The sequence below is a fragment of the Micropterus dolomieu genome, linkage group LG03 (genome assembly GCF_021292245.1).
Source record: "Micropterus dolomieu isolate WLL.071019.BEF.003 ecotype Adirondacks linkage group LG03, ASM2129224v1, whole genome shotgun sequence".
Taxonomy (NCBI): Eukaryota; Metazoa; Chordata; class Actinopteri; order Centrarchiformes; family Centrarchidae; genus Micropterus; species Micropterus dolomieu.
Window position 1 is genome coordinate 11,869,536 of NC_060152.1, and position 20,802 is coordinate 11,890,337.

Consider the following 20,802-nt stretch of genomic DNA (forward strand, 5'->3'; position numbering starts at 1 on the left):
GGGGTAAGCCATTTCTCTCGGTAAAACAAATATCCATGACGGCTTTAAATTCACAACTCAGAGCCGCAAAAGTTCAAGATCTTCATAACGTTTGTCAGCATACTGTTAAAATAATATACTCACCCGTAAATACAGAGAAAGCGACAGTCGAAGCGTCTAATAGGTTTCCTGTTCGAAAGTTGTCGTGTGTCAGTTGGAAAAAAATATTGTACGCGGAAGTACACATCCAAAAAAAAAAAAAAAAAAAAAAAAAGAAGCACAGGGTCGACCAGACGGCGAATACAAAATAGCCTAAATATTTGACGTTTTTTAAATTATCGACCACAGTGTGTCCGATAAAACGTTGTTAAAAAAAACTTGCACTAATGTCGCTGCTTATGTGTCTTTTACAAGCTCGACTACTGGGAAAAAAAAGTCAACAGTTTAAACTGCTTGTTTCCGCACTGTGTTACACAATAACCCGTCCCCATTGGGTCCCCACTCTGACCAGAAGTATTTTGTAAGCGTGACATTCACGTGTTTAGACTATTTGTATTTTGTGAAAACGACATATTAGACTTACGAAATATTTGACCAAGATATGACAAAGAGTTGTGCATGTTATTTGCACTTCACAGAACAACACTGCTCTCAATGACCAACATTTTACTAATTACTAAGATAACTTTAGGGAAGCCTTTTGCATAAATCTGATTTCTCTGTTATCAGCGATGACGCAAATCCTAAGGTGAACTGAAAAGTTGTTTTCTTCCTAAATGAATCTCTTGAATGCACCTAAACAAACAAGATCTACTGTAGTAAGCATACACTGGCCTATTTACTTTTCGCAGCTGATCTACTATAATATCTAGCCCAAATATACCCATAATTGTATAATAATTATTAATAATAATTGCACACACTTCTGTAAAGCTAGTCTGAGCAGACTGCAGATGTTTTGAGCCCCATAAAAAACATTTGTCTGTTGTGAAATCAAAGCAACTGTTCAATTGCTCAAATCATAATTCACTCCCTGCTTGGTCACCTTTAATGTAGTTTCATTGCGCCACCTTGTGGAGAAATAAAGGCATGAGACCTTTCCCATCCACAGTTGTACTGTCCTGACCTAATAATTTGATCTGTGCTCTCAAGCTAATATGACCAATACCTACATAAAAGTACATGTCTCGCTAGAAAATCCAAATCCTTAAGGTTTTGTCTCAATAAATAAAATCTGAGGCTCAAAAGTTCATTCAAAATCTTGGAAACAGCAATCTGCTCCCAAGGAACAAGCTCTTGACTTGGCTTGGCACTTGGCTTGAAATAAAGTCTATATTGGGCTCTACATATTAATCTCGCTATTTAAACACAGGCATATAGTAAGGACCCAAACCTTACATCATATCAAGATTGGTGGTGAAAGGTATGGTGACAGGAAATGCAAAGAAAAAGGTGCTGTTCTGTGTTTGCAGTCACTGGCACACTCGTGAACTATTTTCTAAACCCTTACCTGAAACTGTGCAGACATATTATAAACATAATCAAATAAAAATGAGTTCAACAGAGTTTGCACCAGTCAGTATTTAAGCATTAATGTGTGTGTGGGTGTGTGTGTGTGTGTGTGTGTGTGTGTGTGTGTGTGTATGTGTATGTGTATGTGTGTGTGTGTGTGTGTGTGTGTGTGTATGTGTATGTGTATGTGTATGTGTGTGTGTGTGTGTGTGTGAATGGTCATGGCATATAACATTAACACTAACAATGAACTGCAAAATAACCTTATGAGGACTTTGTCATTTCCTACTGTGGTCCTTCCTTCTTGACTCTCTGTCTTCTTTTCCATCAGGTTTGCTCCTCATTGTTTGTATCATGGTCATAACCTTGATTTAAACATTCTGAGTGGCAGCTTTGTAGAGATTTAAGATTGTTGATGTGATAAGGTTGTTTCCTCCAGTGCTTTGCCATTTATGTTCAAACGGTGCAAATTTACCTTTAAGACCTCACACATTGTGTCAGAGCTGCAGAGAAGTGTCTGCGTTGGAAGTAAGGTTTTGAGGGATGTGTTCCTCACTCAGGTTATGGCTTACCAAAGCTTCCTGATTGGTTACGAGCGGTTTGCAGATGAGATAGATGTTGAAGAAACATACGCTGTTTTGTGTCTGCATTTTTCAGAACTGTTATTTATACCCTTCATTGGAATTATGGCATAGGCTGGTTATAAAATGTAAAAGTGATTAACATACAAGCCCCCAAAAATAACAGTTAGGGTGTAAGTATTAAAATTTGTGTCTGAATGGTCTTGACCCAATCTAGAGGTATTCTGGTAGATTGTATTAATATTATTATTATTTAATATTATAATTATTGTATATATTACTATAGAAATTTATATAATAGTATAATGTAGTGTGTGTGTGTGTGTGTGTGTGTGTGTGTGTGTGTGTATATATTTACACCAGATTATTGTACCAGGAGTGAAAGTCAAACAGTAAAACAATAATTAATAACTTTAATACACCAAATTAGGAACAAGTTGTAAAAATACACTGCACCATTACCATTATAGACTTATGTTAGAATACTCTGATTATTCAATGAATGCTTTCATTAATTTAATTAAGTTAATACAAAATATGGGCTGTTTTAACAGAAATCCATATTAGTGTGCTATCAAGAAATCAAACTTCATTGTTATTAGAAGAATTACATCATTCTTGTGTCAGTGACATTCTTTTTTAGTAACATGTGAATCTGAATTGTTTGTTATAATTGGGGGATATAACATGATCAGATATGAAAATGTAGTTTAATTCTTAATATTTAAATATACTGTGGTGTCCAGAAGAACAAGGGTTGTTCACTTGCAAATAAGTAGGTGATGAAAAACCTGCAATACATTTCAAACATTATGACAGACATTTGAGCTACTCTTCGTTCCTCGATGTCACACAATGAATCCATTCAACAAACTCAGTCAACAACAGTCCACTATCCAGAATAATGTTTATTGCTTTTGAAGATATTAATCTTTTTCTTCTTTTTCTTCTTTCCATTTTTCCTCTTTACAGTAAAACAGAGAGAGGTGACAGGTAAAACCACTGCATTGTCATTTTTGGATGTGTACACACACATACACACACAAAGGAAACGGTATTTACAGCTGTTAGTTAGTGTACTCCACATGGAGGTGACTGGAGGCCTTTCCCGTAGCAACTTAACGAACATAGAGCTTTACATTAACTTTACAATAGAGCTTTCACAACTAATCATATACCGCCACTGTTTGACAAACCATAGGTTATAAAGGCTTTGAAGCTGTACAATATGGTTTAGTGTTCACTCTGTGCTGAGAAACTGGGCCGCAGAAAGGGGCTTTTTTTCCTGTTAGATCTGGGTAAAGCAAAGATAAACAGTCCCCCCCCCCCCCTACACACACACACACTGTTTAATGTCCTCAAGAAAACCCAATTGCCCTGCTGCTGGCATGGACAAAAAGCACTGATTGAAAAATAATCAAAACAGATTTTGGGGGGAGGATTTAAAAAAAGAAAATGAAAAGACCAATATTATTCACATTAGACTAATTACAGTACAGTTACACTGGGTGAATGCTTAACTATAAAAATAAGTCTACCGGCATATTTTTGAACCCAAAGGGTTTGTACGTTGGGCATCTGGCAAAAATGACCAAAGGGCACAATTAATTGGGGTTGAGAAAATCAGAGACAATTCCCAGTGTGAACTCTGTCCTCATCATAGAAAAACATCTTCAGAGTGCAGATCGTCTGCCATTAATAATTTAAACTTTGATACACCTAAGCTTATAATTTTCCAACATGTTTAAATACTGAATTAAATCACAACAATACAGCTAAATCTTATCATAGTGAATAATAATTAAATGTAATGTACACCATAATAAAATATATACACAGAAATATTCATACAAATTTCTAGATTGGTCTAGCTCCCTCTGCTCTCTTTTTCTTTCCTTTAAGAAAATGTGCAGGAAATACTTGAACCACAGGACAAAATAAATATTCACAGACTATCACAGTTAACACTATTAGAAATATGGATTTTAACATTTAAATTAAACCCGCAAGAAACAATATCATATAAAGGTGCAAAATAAACTTAGGAACAACAATTTTACTCACAAGATTACAGAGATGATGTCATTGAAGGAGACACTGACTTAAAGGACCACTAGGTGGTAGTATTTGACTAGGTCTCAAAAGTCATAGTGACTATATATAGTCCAAATCTCAAGAATTACAGGACAAATCTGTAAAATTGGATCGATCGGAGCATTATTTGTTGTTCTGTTCTGTTAGTATAGGGATGTTGATTGTTAATGTTTGTCAAGGCAGGCATTCCTGTGTTGTAATTTACCACCTCACTGCCTTCTATCATAGCTCGACCGCAGACAGCAAATTGTAGAGTACTGCTGGCAACGCTTAAAACAAGTGTACATACCACGGAGCGATCATTTGGTGTGAGAGATCAGAACAGAAAGGACAAGATGGTGATACAGACAGCCGATAAAAACTGTACGCCCCATATATTCTAAGACGGACAAGTCAGTAGTGTAATGGACTGTAGGGAAGTTAAAAACTTACACAGCAAACAGGGAAACAGTAATTTTAGAAGTAAAGAACATAACTGGCTTTCCTGGAAAAAGTATCTATGAAGATTGATTGGGGAGTTGACAATTTAAAGCAGAAAAGTGTCTCTGAGAAAAGAAAGGAGAGAAAAAGAGAGTTATCAGAGCACAGAGTGGCAAGATGTTAGACGCAGGAGAGAATGTATTAGCTGTGTATCATTTTGAGAGTCTCTGTCTCCCTGTGTCTTTCATGCAGAGCCATGGAAGGGGAAAGCGACGGAGGCAGGGACGGAGGTGGGGGACTGATGGGCATCAGGCTCTTCAGAGGATGTGGGGACACTGGCGGGGGGAGAGAAGAGATGGGTGGCAGCCCGCTCCCTTTCTTTCCATCCAACACTATCTGTGATCGGTTCGCCAGGCTTGTTTCCTTCCCGATGCTGAATTCATGCTCGTTTTCATTCTCCGAGCTGCAGTCGCTCAAATCTGTGATCTCCAGGTCTGAGTCTGACTCAGGGTCCTGCTTTACCCCTCCTCTCCTCTCTGAGGGGCTCTGCTGGCCTGTCCCAGTCCCTGCTCCTAGGGCGACCGCTCCCAGTCCCAGACTTAACCCCGTGCCAGGAGGATTGGCCTCCACCCTCTCCCTTTCCCCCAATGACAACCCGTTGCCAATGTCCGTCCGACCCATTGAGAGGCTCCCCTGGTAGGGTGGCAGGAAGAGTCTGACTGGCTGGCCACCCGCCGTGCCATTTGTCCCTCCAGTTTGCCCCGCTGCTCCCCTCTCACCCCCGCCTGCCTCCCCTGGGGGCAGCAGGGAGGAAAAGGGGTGAGGCAGCTGGGAAAGGCTGCTCTGCAAAGGGTTGGGGTAGAACTGGGAGGGGTAGAGGGAGCCAGGGGGCACTTTGGGGCAGTTATTGAGAGAGAAGGCCCCTGGGAGGTAGGGGTTGAAGCCCCAGGGGTAGTCAAAGGGTGGGTTGCGCGGGTACGGGCCCAGCAGGGATGGGGGTTTGGAGTAGCACGGGGCACCTAGGATAAAGAAAATCCAGAGATGGAGGTTAGCTCTCAAAAGGGCCAAAGGTTTCTTGACATACAACATCCAAGAATGTTCACTAATTATGCTCAGCGGTATTAGCAATTCTAATCAGAAGCCACAGGGGCCAATTCTGGTACAGTTGCTTTCAACAAAAAAACCTGATGGTTCATTTGTGCATGCCAATACTGTGTAGTACACCCACATCACTGTTAAAAACCAGATGTGAACACCAAGGTGCTACACTGCAGTAAAAAAACAAAAAAACAACTAATCAAGCAGAGTTTACAACTTGCAAATGGCTTATTATTCCTGTATGCTAAAAGGGAAATATTTGTAACATGCTGCCTTATGTTTTGGCTGCACATCATCACAGTGGTGACAGTGACCTGGTTGAAACATTCTAGCTGAGAAATAATAATGAATGCATCAGCACCCTAGTGTGTGTACTTCCAGAGGTTAAGTGACAGAAAGGAAACTTGCAAACTGTCGATCTCTTTCCCCTCCACCCCCCAAATGTATTGAAACATCACCGTATCATTTCAGATTAAGCAAAAAAGATGTAGCAAATTAAATATTGCACCATATTTGAATTCAGTTCCTTGTAAGCAACACTTGATAACAGAAAAACAGGGTAAATTTGAGGTGATGCTGGTATTCAATTTTAATGAACAAACAAAAGCATTGCCTCTCAACCTACTGTACTTCCTTCCAACTGACAACCAACTCAAAGATTCTCTCTCGGCTGCACCCTCCATCTCTCTCAGTCTTCCTCACTCTCTCTCTCTCTCTTTCACTTCGTTATTTACTATGCAGGGCTAATTTGACAGTGGTGAAGTCTCTGCGTGCTGGGCCAGGAGTAGCTGGCAGACACATGAATATTGAATCAGTCAGGCAGGCCTCACTTGCTTATGAAAACACAGTAATGGGCGCCCACAGGCCACAAACTGAAGCCTGCACCCTCAATTAGGGCCTTCCTGCCTGGGAAGGGATTAGGACAGCAGGGACACATGGGAGGGAGAGGAGGGTGAGAAGGGAAGAAGGGGGGAATAGGACCTGAGGACAAACAGAATGGGGAGGGAAGGGGGGCAGGTTGTGTGATGAGGAGTGCATGTGTGTGAGTACATCTGTTTACACACTACCTCTCAGGCTCTGCACATTCGCACGCATTCTGATGCACGTATAGAGTGTGCAGAAATAAAAACAAAGGCAGATGCATTAATGCACGTGTACTTTCAAGCAAACAAACATACACAGATCCCTGCTGCGTTTGTTGACGCTCGCATGCAGAGAAAGAAGAGGACAAATACGAGCAATCATGCCGAAAAGATGGATGATTTCTCCAGCCTTCAACTTGTTTCTTACCACTGCTGATATGCATAATTCACAAGCAAATCTGGCCTCTCTCACCTGAAGCACTGCGGGCTGCAATGGGACCGACATCTCTCTTATTTCCTTTAACAATAAATGTTCATGCCTCCCCATATCCTCATTTCTTTCTCTGCTCTCCTGTTTCCTTCTACCTTCTCCTCCTCCTCCGCTTTTAAGCAGGTCTGTTTTCTGTGTATACACTGCCTATACGCCTCATACACAAGGTGTATTTTTCCTCATGAAGAAGACTTTGTCTCTGAGATACTGAAATGTTCCTACTTTTGCACGGACACCAAAAGTTTCTCCATCTATTAGCTCACCTGAACTGAGGAAGGGGAATGCGTCCAGTCTCAGCTTGTCTCCTTCAGGCCCTGGTGCCGTGGTCCCTCGATCAAACAGGGACGTTCCCCTGCCAGAGTCTGGCAAACGAGGAAACAGGGACTGTATGGCCTGAGCATCAAGGAGGGGGAGAAAAAAAGAAAGTGGAAAAAGATTAAATTCAGCTTGTGTACTTCCCAAAATAAAGCACATGCATTGCTACAAGTCTGCCATTATGGTGCTGCTGCACTGTGCAGGGTGAAGTCATGTGTTGACAGCAGCACCCTGCAGAGTGTGATGCAAACAGTGACAGAGTCGCAGCAAGGACAGGATAAAAAGGGGTGTCATGGGACTCGCCGTAAAAAGAGAGGTAGGAGGACGCAGAGGCTCAGTGACTCAAAGGCAGGAAGAGTACAGAGTCAAATGGAGACCAGCGATTAAGATTGTGGGCACAAAGGATAAATGACGAGGAGAGAGAGGGATTGTGGGCCAGTTTGTGTGAAAGGACACAGGACAAATAAGGCTGAGATCTGAGAGAATGACATCTATTCAGGATGTAGGGCAGCTGTGTGTGTATGTGTGCATGCATTTTTTTTTCTGTGTAAAATATGTGAAGGAGAGGGAGGCAAGGTAAAATGAATGGAACAGTTGAATCTCAGGAATCAAGGGGACAAAGGGAGGATTTTCCCCCCCCTAGCAGGACTTTGGATCAATAGTATCTGTCACCCTGCAGCCCCAAGTTTGAAAGGCGAGACTGTACTCCCAAGCTGCAAGATCTACGTTGCTTAACAAACCGCATTAATGACCCGCCATTGATCTGATCTGACGCGACCCCTTTGCTTTCTATTTCTTTCATTTTCAATCGATGACAGATGGATACACCATTGGAGACAGGGATGAGAGAAAGAGAGGATAATGTCTTCTTTTGTTTTAAGGACAAGTTAAAACCGTCCTGTCGCCCCCTCCACTGCCTCCTTCAGAGTCTTTGTCTCCTTATCCTATCTTAAGGATAGCATAGACAAATGATGGATGATTCTCTCCTACTGTACTTTGCAAGTTATGTGCACTTTCTAGGACATTAATTGTTTAAAATAAAATGATCTGCACACTGGCAAGTTAGAAAATACAGTACTTCAAATATTTGTGTGGTGATGTCCCGAATATAGTTTAGAATTTATTATTTCATTCTTTTATTTTCTCTTAATATCTTTAATAGACCCACAAGTAAAGTCATAGCATTATTTCAAAACTAAATTAGAACATTTTTGTTAATGCATCCCTCTTGCTGTGTTCTGATAAAAGTTATCTCTGTACAAATTTTACAATCTCCCAGGGCAAACAATAAGTATTCTATCATGATCACCATTAGAGAGTGAATAAAAGATACAGAGAATACCACCCATTCTCACAGCAGGGGCCTGAGAGATAGAACAGCAAAATCACAAGAGTGAAATGGATTTCAGTTACCTGAATTAAATCACTATTAATAAAAAATTAAGGAGTAGAGAACAGTCTTGCTATTTCTCCACAGTCTTGTCTGCTTTGTTCCAGTTTTAAAATTCTCTGTGTATTTTAATGCCGTTTTTATTACTTGCTATAGAGACATACTGTAGAATCAAGGAGTACAATCAAATATGGTTCTCATTTTGATTTCACTCTGTGTGGGTCTCATTTCTCAAATGTTTCAGACTGTAATTTTTTTATATGATAGACAATTGCATCTTTATCTTACAAAATATATCCCTCTACTGATCCCACCCTCTCCCAACCCCTTCATCCTACCCTTCGTACCTCTGGGCTGCAGTCTGGTGTGGTGGAGCCCCCGTTGAAGTGGTTCTGGGCCAGAAAGAAGGGAGAGTTGGCCATGTCCAGGATGGGGTAGTTCACCAACACCACCTTACTGAAGTTAAACTTGTAGGTGAAACGCTTTCCTTTGGTTTTGTGCAAAATGCGCTTGTTGTAGTAATACCTGCGAAGAAGGGATGGAGGGAGAGGGTCAAGCAAAAAGGAAGAGGAAAAGGAAAAGAGAGAGGAAGGATTAATATAATGCTCACATCAAGGTTTTGTGTTTCTTTGCTAACAGAGAAGAATAAGTAAACAACTTCAGCGCTGTAGGGCGAGAGCTATGCTGATTTCCAACTGTTTTTATTCATCTCCTCCTTCCTCGAATCAATTCATGTCGGACTGCCTTGATTCAAAACAATATGCTTCTTTATAGGGAAATATTATTCAACTGTTAACAGACAAAAAGCCAAAAATCCTGAGAGGCCCTTTAAAATACAGTGAATATATACTGAAGAACAAAAAAGAAAACAAAATACTACTTTCATCATGCACTAGACTATTTGTCAATTGAAAAATAATATGGGTATTAGATTAGGATCTCTGTCTATATATTATGGGATTAAAATAAATGGGATTAAAAAAACTTTTTCTTAAAATAAGAAACCAAACCAAAGTAAATGCACTTTTTTTATTCACAAAAACAAAAATTTGTCACAGTTAAATTGAAAATTATTTACAAACTTTTAGGATGGACGTGGTATTTAATTTGAATCAGCAGAAGCAGTTTGGACTATCCAGCCTAGGTGTAAATGTAAATGACGCCAAGAAGCTGTCACTGTTTCCAACAGCATAGCACATTTACAAAGAGGTGGGACAACAAGTGAAGTCTCCATGGTAACGACCTCAGGTGTCTCCCGCTGGGCATGTCGAGTCGCTGTCATGCCAGTTTCCTGTGCCACCCACTGAGGTGTCACAATGTGCTGCCAGGATGCCAGGCTGATCAGCAGCAAAGGCAAAACATGAAGCCATCTGGCTCAGGTAAAGGGGCTTAGAGCTCAGGTGGGGGAGAGTGGGATGCTGCAAATTGAAAAACCTTCAAATTTGTTATCGCGAGATAGAAGTTTGAATCTCGGACGCCATTTGTTTGAGCGCTAGATTGCTTTGTTTTAAAGTGACCACAGTTAAGTGTACCAAATAAAGAATGCATTAGACCACCTCAGCATTAAATACTGGTGAGCAATGCTTCGTTATGCAGGCGCACTATATCAAAAAAACACAGCAGCATGTAAGTATCAGCATGTATCCACAGTGGCTGCGCCCAGTGCAATGATGTGTACGTGTTTTGCTTTGCGTGGCAATTGTGCCGTGGCCCTTAATTGAGCAATTAAGTGAGGCTAATTAAGAAGGCTAATTGTGGCCCCAGCCAATTCATAACAATTAGACTCTGAAGACAGCCCCCATTAACAAGAGGCTAAAGGAAAGCAGAGGGAGGGGGTGAGGCAGGGGAACAAGTCGGGGTAGTGTGTATTTGCATAAGAAGACTGTGTGTGCGGTTGGGGGTGCAAACTGCTGAAAGTATGGAGTGTGAACTGTATTGTTTTAATCACCTTCGGCAAGTTTGGTGCTGAGCAGTTTCCCTGTTCTCCACTCTGAAGAAGAAGTCCAAGCAATTTCAGACTGGGGTTTAATTTTGAAATCCCTATTGAATTTTTTATTTGGCAGCTCAATGGTGAACTTTCCATTAGGATGTCCACAGATAAGGAGAAATTGAGGGTATTGACGTTCCCCAGGAAAAGCCCCACCTTTATCTTTCCATTAAACCAACATGAAAAAAAGAGACATAAGTGAAGATTCAGTCCAACAAGAGTAAACAACTTATGTAAACCGTGGTATGTGATAAACATCTTGAGTTATCTGATACCAACAATGTTATTACTTGACATTCAACACATCATGTCCAAACAAATACCTCAGTGCCCTGCTCAGCTTGTCATAGTTCATGTGAGGCTTGCATTTCCTTATCCCCCACAGCCGAGCCACCTCATCTGGATCCTTGATGACAAACTCTCCGTAGTCCCCCTGCCAGGCGATCACCCCCTGATACTCCTCCTTCTGCAACAGCTCCAGGATGAAGTGCCACAGCTGGATCTGTCTGGACCCGGGGCTCGACTCAGGCTTGTAGGCCCAGTCTGGGAAGGCGAACCCTTGACAGAGGGAGCAGGAAAGAGAGGAGGATGAGGTCAAGGCCTGTCATTTGTCCCACTGCTTGCCGGAGGAGGGCTGTCTGAATGACTGATGAGAGATGGAGGTGAGGGATGATGTGTTTAATATCACAGCACGTGCCTTGAGCAATGTTAGTCTGCGCTAATGCCCTCTAGCCTCAACAGATTGGTCAGTGGGATGATGACAGCTCGCTGGGAGAAATCTGATTGATGCCACTCGAGCCTGAATTCTAAAGCCGACTGTATGCACATCATAGATGGAGTTAAGCAGCTTTCTGGCTCATCCTAAAGTGAATCTGGCACTAACTAGCCTCGTAAAAACATTAGACATACAACCAATTACTACCAGAGACTGAATTTGTTTACCTATGTGTGGTAAATTCTAATGTGAATTTTAACATGTATCATGTTGATGATTTTGATGATTTTGGTTATGTTTTATCATAACTGAAGTTGCTTGTGTTGGCTGTCTAGTTACAGCCAAATTATACACGTGAGCTGGGCCTGGATTTAGAGATATGTTTGAAGATGTCTGCACATGCGTGAGTATTTTCATTTTACAAAATACATGTCATAATGGCAAACAGAAACAATGTGCATGAGCATGGGGAAGAGACTGACCTGGCGTCCAGAGTGCGGGCACCGGGGGGAGCAGCAGATCACTGACGCAGTTACAGTCCATGCCTCCACAACACCTGAAACAAAGACAATGTCAGTCAAAAATGATTTCTTGACTTTGCATATGAATTTGAACATTCAGAAAAATGAAAAACACAGGAAAGACATTTCATTGAAACATTTTTGCCAAAGCCAGAGTCAGCTACCCAGCAGGTTTATTTCAGTGAGTTGAAGTTGAAGTTGAAGAGTATATAAACTTTGTTGAAAATGGAGTATTGCATAAGGGTCTATGGGCGCAATGTGAGTTCAAAAACATACCTTAAATCCATCTGAAATATGGCAAGGTTATGTTTCATATGTCTTTGGTAGAGATCAGGTGTTTGATGGATGTTATCTTGTGTGGCCACCAGAGGCTGTGTCTGATGCAACACGGTGGACATCCCTATAGTGCATTTATGAACAGGAGGAATTAAATAAACCTTTGAAAACCAAGTTAAAGTGGAGCAATATTACATATTTAAAAAAGGACTTTTTAATATATAATGGCTTGGCTATTCCTTGGTGGAGTTTTTTAAAGTTAAAAACTGCCCATTAACTCAACAACCTCTATATACAAAGTTATGCTCAGGTACAAGACCATTAGCTATAGAAACTGGGTTTCATGGTCTAAAAGATGGGCAAGGAAACGTTTGGTATGTGATTTAATTTGAAGATAAAGTCAATTTTCTATTTTTTCTTTCATTATATGATACTATATTTTTGTCCTTTACTGACTAACGTTTCATTACTCAAACAGTATATTTGATGTCTTAAGTCCATGTTGGCTAGGTACTTGACACAAATGTACAACACTTACTACTACAGTGGTATGAAGTGAAGTGAAGTAGTATGAGTGTAAAATATGCAATTATCAGTGGTGAAAGAAGTAATCATTACATTTATTCATTTAGCTGACGCTTTTATCCAAAGCAACTTACAATTGCTATACATGTCAGAGGTCGCACGCCTCTGGAGACACTAGGGGTTAAGTGTCTTGCTCAGGGACACAATGGTGGATGTCTCACAGTGGGAATCAAACCCAGGTCTCCTACACCAAAGGCAAGCATCTTATCTATGTGCCATCACCACCCCATTCAGACTCATCCAAACAATATGACTATGTAAATATCCTGCCAAATGTGCAAAGGTACCACCAGATAAGTGTACTTAAAGTCATTATGCAGGAAATGGTCCCTGTATGTTTTATATATTTTATAATTATTATTATTGATGCATTAATGTGTAAGTAGCATATTATATTTGTACTTGTTGAGGTGAAGCTAATTTGAATTGCTTTACATACTGTTGGACAGTTAATTTATAACAATGCATCATGCTTCATAAGCTCATTATTTGCTTTGAACATAAAATCTTACTGGCAACCCTTGTTGTCTGATAAATGTGGTGGATTAAAAAGTACAATATTTACCTCTGAATGTAGTGGAGTAGAAGTACACTCAGTTGCCATAATAACCATTATGAAGGTAGGATTTATTTTTATGGTTGTTGCATTAAGCTTCATTGGTTTTACCCTGCTGTGCCTAATACACTGGCAATGGAGTATATAGAAGCATGAAATGAAAATACTCAGTAAGTATACAAACACCTCAGACTTTACTTAAGTACAATGTACTTTTTAAAGTATTTTTTAAATAATATTTGAAAAGAAAGAAATCAGCTTCAGGTTATATTACAAGACCATTTGAAAGTACAAAAGTAAGTAAAAATATGTCCAGGTAACAATTCCATGTCTGATATCCCAAACGACCAAAATATACAGCAGCATTAAACAACAGCAATTAAAATGTCTCTCTAAAACAACAACTGACTCAAATCTGGACAGTGGCACCTTTTTAACTTTTCTTTTTAATATCTCAACTGCCATTTTGCACCATTCGTTTTTGACAAACACAACTGAGTGCTCCTGAGCGAAAGCGCCACAGGTGTGCATAAAAGCCTTTAACAAACTGTTGATTTCCAATCCATCACGTTGCATCATGCTCCTTTTATACGCCAGCTGGTGATGCAAACACGTGACAAACAATAATGCGTCCATGTGTGAGTGAGGTTGCTTTATTAAATGACAGCTAATGATGCAAAGTCTCCTAAATATAATGCATTTAGACATCTGCTGACAGGAGAAGGTAAGAAAATTTCAGTGTTTTCATGACGAGCGAGGGGACCATGAGATGGGATCTAGTTTGGATATCACAGTTTCATCAGGGTTGTTTTACAAAGCTCTGATGGAAGAGATGCCCTGCTGCTACACTGGTATCTTTAATGCTGGCCTCTCTATCTCTCCCTTCACTCTGTGCCTCTATTTAATTATGCTCTGTGAATTTTGGATTTTCCCTCCAGCATTGAAATGGAACTTGAATTATTAAGGTGTGTTTGTATAAATTATTATTGCTAACTCCAGGCATTTCTCTCTCTCCCGCTCTCTGACCGACTCGTTCTATTTTATCCATCTCTTGCTCGCTCTCACCCTGCTTCTAGCCTTTGGATTGTGGCCCCCTCTCCCTCTCTTCTTCCCCTCTTCATCTTTCTTGTCTTCAAGCCGCTCCTTGTCTTCAGATATAGAGTTGGCATTCATCCTATCTCGCTCGCGTATTTTCCCCCCTATCATTCAGGCTAACATTTCTTAATTTTCACCTTTTTCTCTCTCCGTCTTGCGTCTCTGCCTGCCCTCGCGTTCCCATAATAAGTCAAAGTTACAATGTGGGTTCAAATAACAGAGTTATCTCCTCACCAAAAGCTCCTCGTTTTCATGTGGAATTTTCCCACAAAACTATACTACAGGTAGCCTGCAACCGATTATTTTGTATTCAGTGTGCCAGTAAGATTTCCAAACACTCATCGGCATGTGTTAGGCGGCACGATTAGAAACCACTGTCTCTCAATACGCATGTCTTTCCAATAAAATGCTGGTATCTAACCTGCACATCTGACTGAAGGCCTCAGCAGAGATTGGTATGAGTCTTTAAAAAATAAGATATTCTTTGTGTTCGAGGTAGTAATCTATAAGTTTCCTCTTCCCTGTGGGCTACAGGTCATTAATACTGTATCATCTCTTTTATTTGCCATATTCTAGTGGTCCACTGCAGGTATAAGCTTGTGTCCTCTGAGGATGACATATATGTGCACTCCTATCTGTCAGGGTCTCTCCAGCTACCTCTTTATACTACCTACGCACCACCTATATCTATTTCCACCCTCCCTTTTCCCATCCAACAGCGTTATCTATACAGGTGAATCCTTTTCCTCTTTCCCACCTCCTTTCTATTCACACACACCTATCCACTGTCTTCTCCCTCCCGCCCCACCCATCCATTTCTCTCCCTCTCTCCTGCTCTGTGTGTTTTGCTTCAGCGCAGTAATTTTCCGTTTGATTTCGGAGGTAATGCATTTTTTACAAATCAAAGAGGAAGCCAGGCTGCCCCCCCTCTCCCTTCCTTCTCCTCCTCCTCTCCCTCCTCCGCCTCCATCCCTGCCTCCCCAGTCTCCCGTTCTCGCCCCCCTCGGCCCCCCAGGCCAGAGAGGAGATAAAGGAGCCCCCATCATTTCCTTGTTAGTTTTGATTTGGGCAGCGCAGGGCTTTCAAGTTCCCCCCATCACCCCCAGAAACATTATAACTAGCAGCCCAGGGAATACTGTTCCTCATACGCACACACTCTTACACACACATGCGTGCACAGACTGTCAGATACAGACGCTCACAGATTGTAATGGATTGTACATGCACAGTATACACACTGTCTCTAGCAGATACGCCACAAATACACAGGTATTTAGGTAGCCGACACACACACACAGTGAGAAGCAGCACACAAAATAAGACATGGAGCCCATAGATATTGACTGAATCAATATAGACACACTAACACACATCTCACCGAGCTGGAAGACAGAATGCACTTTGTTTACTAAAGATGCTGTGGTACTGATCTAGCACAGAGATATGCGCAGACAAAAACCCACAAGCATTTTATTTGCGACTGAGGACACAACAGTCCAAACAAAGGACCTCTATCCCACAAAAGGCCACCTATGAAACCCAGGTTGGATGACGGATCACACAGTTTTACCAGTGACAATGGTAAATGCATACAATAGGGCCACCTAGTTACTGTACACAGTCACATCTTGACAATAGCATCTTGACCACTCAAAGGAAACCTCACTTGTGCTCCTCCACATATTGTGGAGTGTAAGTCAACACTAGGTTTTAGCAAACACACATTTCTGCTGCAAACCCACTGGTGTGTTGATTAGCCAGAGGCTTATGATAATCCTGTCGAAAGAGTGTGCTGGTTTTAGGGACAGTTTTTCCTGGGTCAAGGCAGGAAGGTCATTGTGCTTTTGCTGTTATTGCTGCTCGACTTTCAAACAACTGCACACAAACTCTCATAAAGGCCACATCAGCGCACATCTTTTAAAAAATCATCTTTAGACCTGCAATATATGAATGTTTCGGCACTTGGGAGCAATGGAAAAAAGCTGTAAACACATTATTGAAATATTATCACCATCAGCTTTCTATGGTGGAGGTGTTAGCTCACAGTTGCTTATGTACACATCCAGCAGACACAGAGCAACATTAGCATTCATTAGGAGTTGTATTTCTGTCAATGTAAGTCCAATATTCACTCCCTTTTAGCTCTGTTTTTGCTCCACCAACTCCTGAGCAAAGTATATAGCTATTTAGCACTTTCTTCACAAGCTTGTTGCTGTACAGTGGGGTTTTACACTGTTGCGTCTGGAAATGACACTGATAAGAGTGGTGAGAGCAAACCAAAACAGTAAAGCTGGGACCATAAAACCTAAACAATGAGCTGAAAGACGCTAGAATGTTTCAGTGGGCTGAGGGGAACTGCAGAGTCAGGTGACAATTCTCTCTGGGTTCATCATGACACGACCCATTTCACATTATGTATAGTCATTTGAACATTTCTTAATATAAAAATATTGATTACAGCAGCTTTGGTTGTCTTTTCTAAAATATTTTGGCCTATAAAGCACTTTGTAACAATTTTGAAACTTGCTGTAGAAATACAGATTGTCGGCATGCTAGTTTTATTAGTCTTATAATATCAACTTATATTTTGGGTGATTTGAATGGGATAAACCTGCTGTGGTAAAAAAAATAAAATAAAATAGGAAGCCTTACAAAGAAAGCTCATAATTAGGACAAACTCAGGGTTAAGGGTCTCATAAAGTCATATGAAATTAAGGTCATTACGCAACAATAGGCTCCGTCCTGTGTTGGTTTGTGTGTTTTGGTTTCTAGCACAACTAAATATTGACCAATAAAAAGATGTATTAAAACTAATTAAAATTATAAGTACAATTCAAATTCAAAAGAGTCAGAATTTGTTTCAGGTGTTTGGAAGAGGCCAAGGATGGATGTGTATTTTAGAAGATAACATCTTCCTCCCAAACAGGACTGATTGATCCACATTGATGCAAGTTTGCAACAAGGCTGGTAGTTCATAGCACCGGGCCCGTCAGCAGAACTGGGATACTTATGGCGCCAAGGTTAGTAGTCCACTGACGGGAGTGAAAATGAAACAGTGTAAGGCGCATACTGTAGTACCAACTATGTTTTGAAATTCTGCAGAGTGACTGGGGTAGAGGAAGGAAGGGGGGCAGCCTGACATTCAGGCAACATTATGTCTCCAGTGTTGTCTAAAGAAGGAAAGAGTGATGGGTCACGATATAAAAAGATAGAGAAATATGAGAGGCATGAGGAGTCTGGCCTCTCCCGCTTTCTTTTTCCACTAGATAAAACAAGCTCTGTACATCTGTCTCATCTTCCTTTTTTCGGTTGCCCCTGAAAAAGGCCCAACTGAACCCTCTCTCTCCCTTTCTCTCTACTTGCTCCTCTCCCGCTATGTCTGTCTCTCCCTCTCTCTCTGTTCCTCTCCCTGGTTAGCTCTGACACACTGGTCAGCCTCAGGGTGGAAGAACAGAGGGACTCTGCTATGGGTTTGTTAGAGGAGATGGAAAGAAGGAGAGAGGAGAAATGAGGAGGGGAGAGAGACAGAGAGAGAGAGAGGAGAAAAGGAGGAGGAGGAGCGGGAGGGTTGGCCAGGAAGAGGGAAAAAGAACCTGTCTAACCAAATGTTAAATAGAAAAGTGAATTAAATGTTATCACTGCGGTGGCCTGTAATTCTTCTGATGCTAAATATCTTGTCTAAATTATTAAATAACATTTCTAATAGGTCATACATACATACATAATGAATTATAAATTATTTCAATTTACATGTCAAATCATACAGCACAATACAGAAAATAATTAACTGTATACTAATATATGTTTTTTGTACAAATAAATAAGAATGGCTCTCCAATGATGAGTACGAGATATAAGTGATTAAGTGATAAGTTTGTATATAAATGTTTAGACACGTTTGACATTTCATTAAACTAAGAAAAACAATGATGAATACCCTAACCTTATAGCCTGATCGTCAACCAAATTAAACCTCCCCTAAACTTTATGAATATAAATTTTCTTAACTTTAAGCCCCCCCCCCCCCCCAAAAAAAACCTCACCCAAAGAACTTAACCAATTACTTGTCCTTGTAATTAACTGATTTGCGTAAATATGTCACTTTTTCTGAAATATATCACAGCTTTATGTAGGATATTATACAAACTACAATGGAATGGGAATACACTGGATTAAATACAGGGCATTAATGGGCACTGATGTAGTTTCAGTTTAAATGTTCTGTTTCATGTTATTACATGTCTGTCTTTTAACATCTTTATGGACTATGTTAGTAACAAGTGTTCTCACTTTTTATAATTTGAATTAGTGTGTTTTGTAGATTCATAAATAAATCAAATCGCTCAAAATTACATTAAAATTGTGATTGCTGATAGCACTATTATAAAACTATTTTGTACAGTGTGCTGACCAATATGATTCTGGCCATATTGCAACTTTTGTCGCAGCTAAATTTCCATGTTTGCTCCTTTGTACCTTGAATTCTGTATACCCACCTTACTGTCATATGAAAGAGTGAGAAATCAGTACAAACGTGTAATAAGAACAGACAGCAGTGCAGTACTGTCAGCGTATTTAACCAAGATATATAGTGTCAGGAGTACTGAGGCTCTGTGACTCTGCTTGTTCCCCCACAGAGCACCCATTACTCCACACTGCAGGGGCAAAGCTAATACTGAGTCCTTCACAACGAGACACAGGCTATCGCCTGACAGAACTGCCAAACCAGAATATCATTCAGTGAAATTCGTGTTTGAAACATACACTACATGTATCAACGGGTATTGTGATTGTGAGGCCAGTGTAATGTTTAACATCACGAGATCAAGGACAAAGATAATGGGTCCCAAAAAAATGCTTTTAAAAACTCAGCCATATGACAAGAGATAATTAAGTCCATAATTGATATAGCTGAAATATTAAGAAACAATTTTCCACAATAAACTAAATTGATCCCATAACAGACCTCAAGTTCAAGGCTTAAATCATAGCCTAAGGCTGCCATTATTTTGCTTCTTGACAACAAATCCTGTGAAAAGACCAAAACTGACAATGCGTTAGTCTGTCTGAATAGTTTTCCTAATTCCCTACCCTTCCCTAACACATTTGTCTCTACTGAATTTGTCATCCTTTAAAACTGAGTCACAAATATACAGTTTCATTTATTAAACTCAGGCTCACTTATCACTCTAGTTTTTAGCAAATGTTACCCATACATGAGCAAGTTGCATATGTTTGGGGACTATATTCAGCTGCAAATTAATGAACATTATGTCACAGTGAGTGTTTATTGCACCAGGAGGGTGCATGAGGGAGTGATTCAAAATAAACTACAGTCACTCATTGAACCAGTGTGGTTCATTTAGCCTATGTGTTTTAATTGTTTTTGGACTACAGGCCCACAGACTTATGTGTCAAAATGATCAAGTCTTCTTTTGGTTGGATTTGTTGATAACATGAAAAATATAGAATAGCTACAACCCGGCTTATCCTTTAAAGGTTTCATTCAAAGAAACTTTAGAGCTCTAATGATTCCTACAGTCAGGTGAAGTTGAGACTGCTGCTGGGGTCATAAATAGACTACTGTAGCTTTTGATAAATAAGGAAACTTGTTTTTTTAGACTTTCATGAAAGGTGGAGAACTCCAACAAGTTTAAGAAGAGGTGAGTGGAGATGAGGATGTGAGCGGGTGAAACGGTATTAGTATGGTATGAAACGCCGGCCTTAAGAAAATAAGGAAAAGAAGGGGAAAAAGGATGAAGAAAAAAGTATCAATCGATAGGGTTAAATTATTCATCGTCATTAATTATCGATCGCTCTCCGCTGCCGGCTCGTCCGCCTCGCGCCAGAGTTGAAAGGAGGGAAAGCGCGCTTTATTAAAACCGGCTCGAGCCTCATTGTTTCATGTCCCGCGGCAAAGAAAAAGCTCGAGTTTGGCTCTGCCCGCGCCAACAGAAAAATACACGCACACGCACACACACACACACACAGCTCCACCTCCCTCCTTTGCGTTCTCCTTCTCCCTCTCTCTCTCTCCCTCTCTCTCTCCGGACGCGCGGGAGGAGCTTTGGGGAGCCTCGCGCGGTGTTCACGGGGCGGCTGTGTCTCGCGTGGATCGATGAGGGATCAATGGCTCGCGCTGACTAATAGCCAGAGAGCGCCTTTGATCTCGCGGCTGAGAGATCAAAACCTGCGCGAGAGGGAAGAGAAATAGGAAAAGAAACTGCGCCGGCGAGCTGACCTTCACACACATACACACACACAAACACACACATTTACGCAAAACCCAGGTAGCCTACGCACGCGCGCAGCTTTTAGGAATATG

The 20,802-nt window shown here is 40.7% G+C and overlaps 2 protein-coding genes across 10 annotated transcripts in view; both read right to left on the reverse strand.

Moving 5' to 3' along the window:
- arhgef1b (Rho guanine nucleotide exchange factor (GEF) 1b) overlaps positions 1-401 on the reverse strand; it is a 46,134-nt gene extending 45,733 nt beyond the window's left edge. For 2 of the 5 annotated variants that reach the window (XM_046043943.1, XM_046043946.1), the window contains exon 1: positions 124-401. The gene's annotated coding sequence lies outside the window, so the exon portion shown is untranslated. The remainder of the gene's footprint in view (positions 1-123) is intronic. The other 3 variants (XM_046043945.1, XM_046043942.1, XM_046043947.1) reach the window with 2 other exon arrangements.
- Positions 402-2,962: 2,561 nt separating this feature from the next.
- erfl1 (Ets2 repressor factor like 1) overlaps positions 2,963-20,802 on the reverse strand; it is a 50,290-nt gene continuing 32,450 nt past the window's right edge. For 4 of the 5 annotated variants that reach the window (XM_046043829.1, XM_046043827.1, XM_046043828.1 and 1 more), the window contains 5 exons: positions 11,927-12,000; positions 11,053-11,287; positions 9,081-9,267; positions 7,301-7,430; positions 2,963-5,605 (listed from right to left, as the gene is read on the reverse strand). In XM_046043829.1, the coding sequence (XP_045899785.1) occupies positions 4,788-5,605; positions 7,301-7,430; positions 9,081-9,267; positions 11,053-11,287; positions 11,927-11,987 (1,431 nt within the window). In that variant the 5' untranslated portion in view covers positions 11,988-12,000 and the 3' untranslated portion in view covers positions 2,963-4,787. The remainder of the gene's footprint in view (positions 5,606-7,300; positions 7,431-9,080; positions 9,268-11,052; positions 11,288-11,926; positions 12,001-20,802) is intronic. The other variant, XM_046043831.1, reaches the window with a different exon arrangement.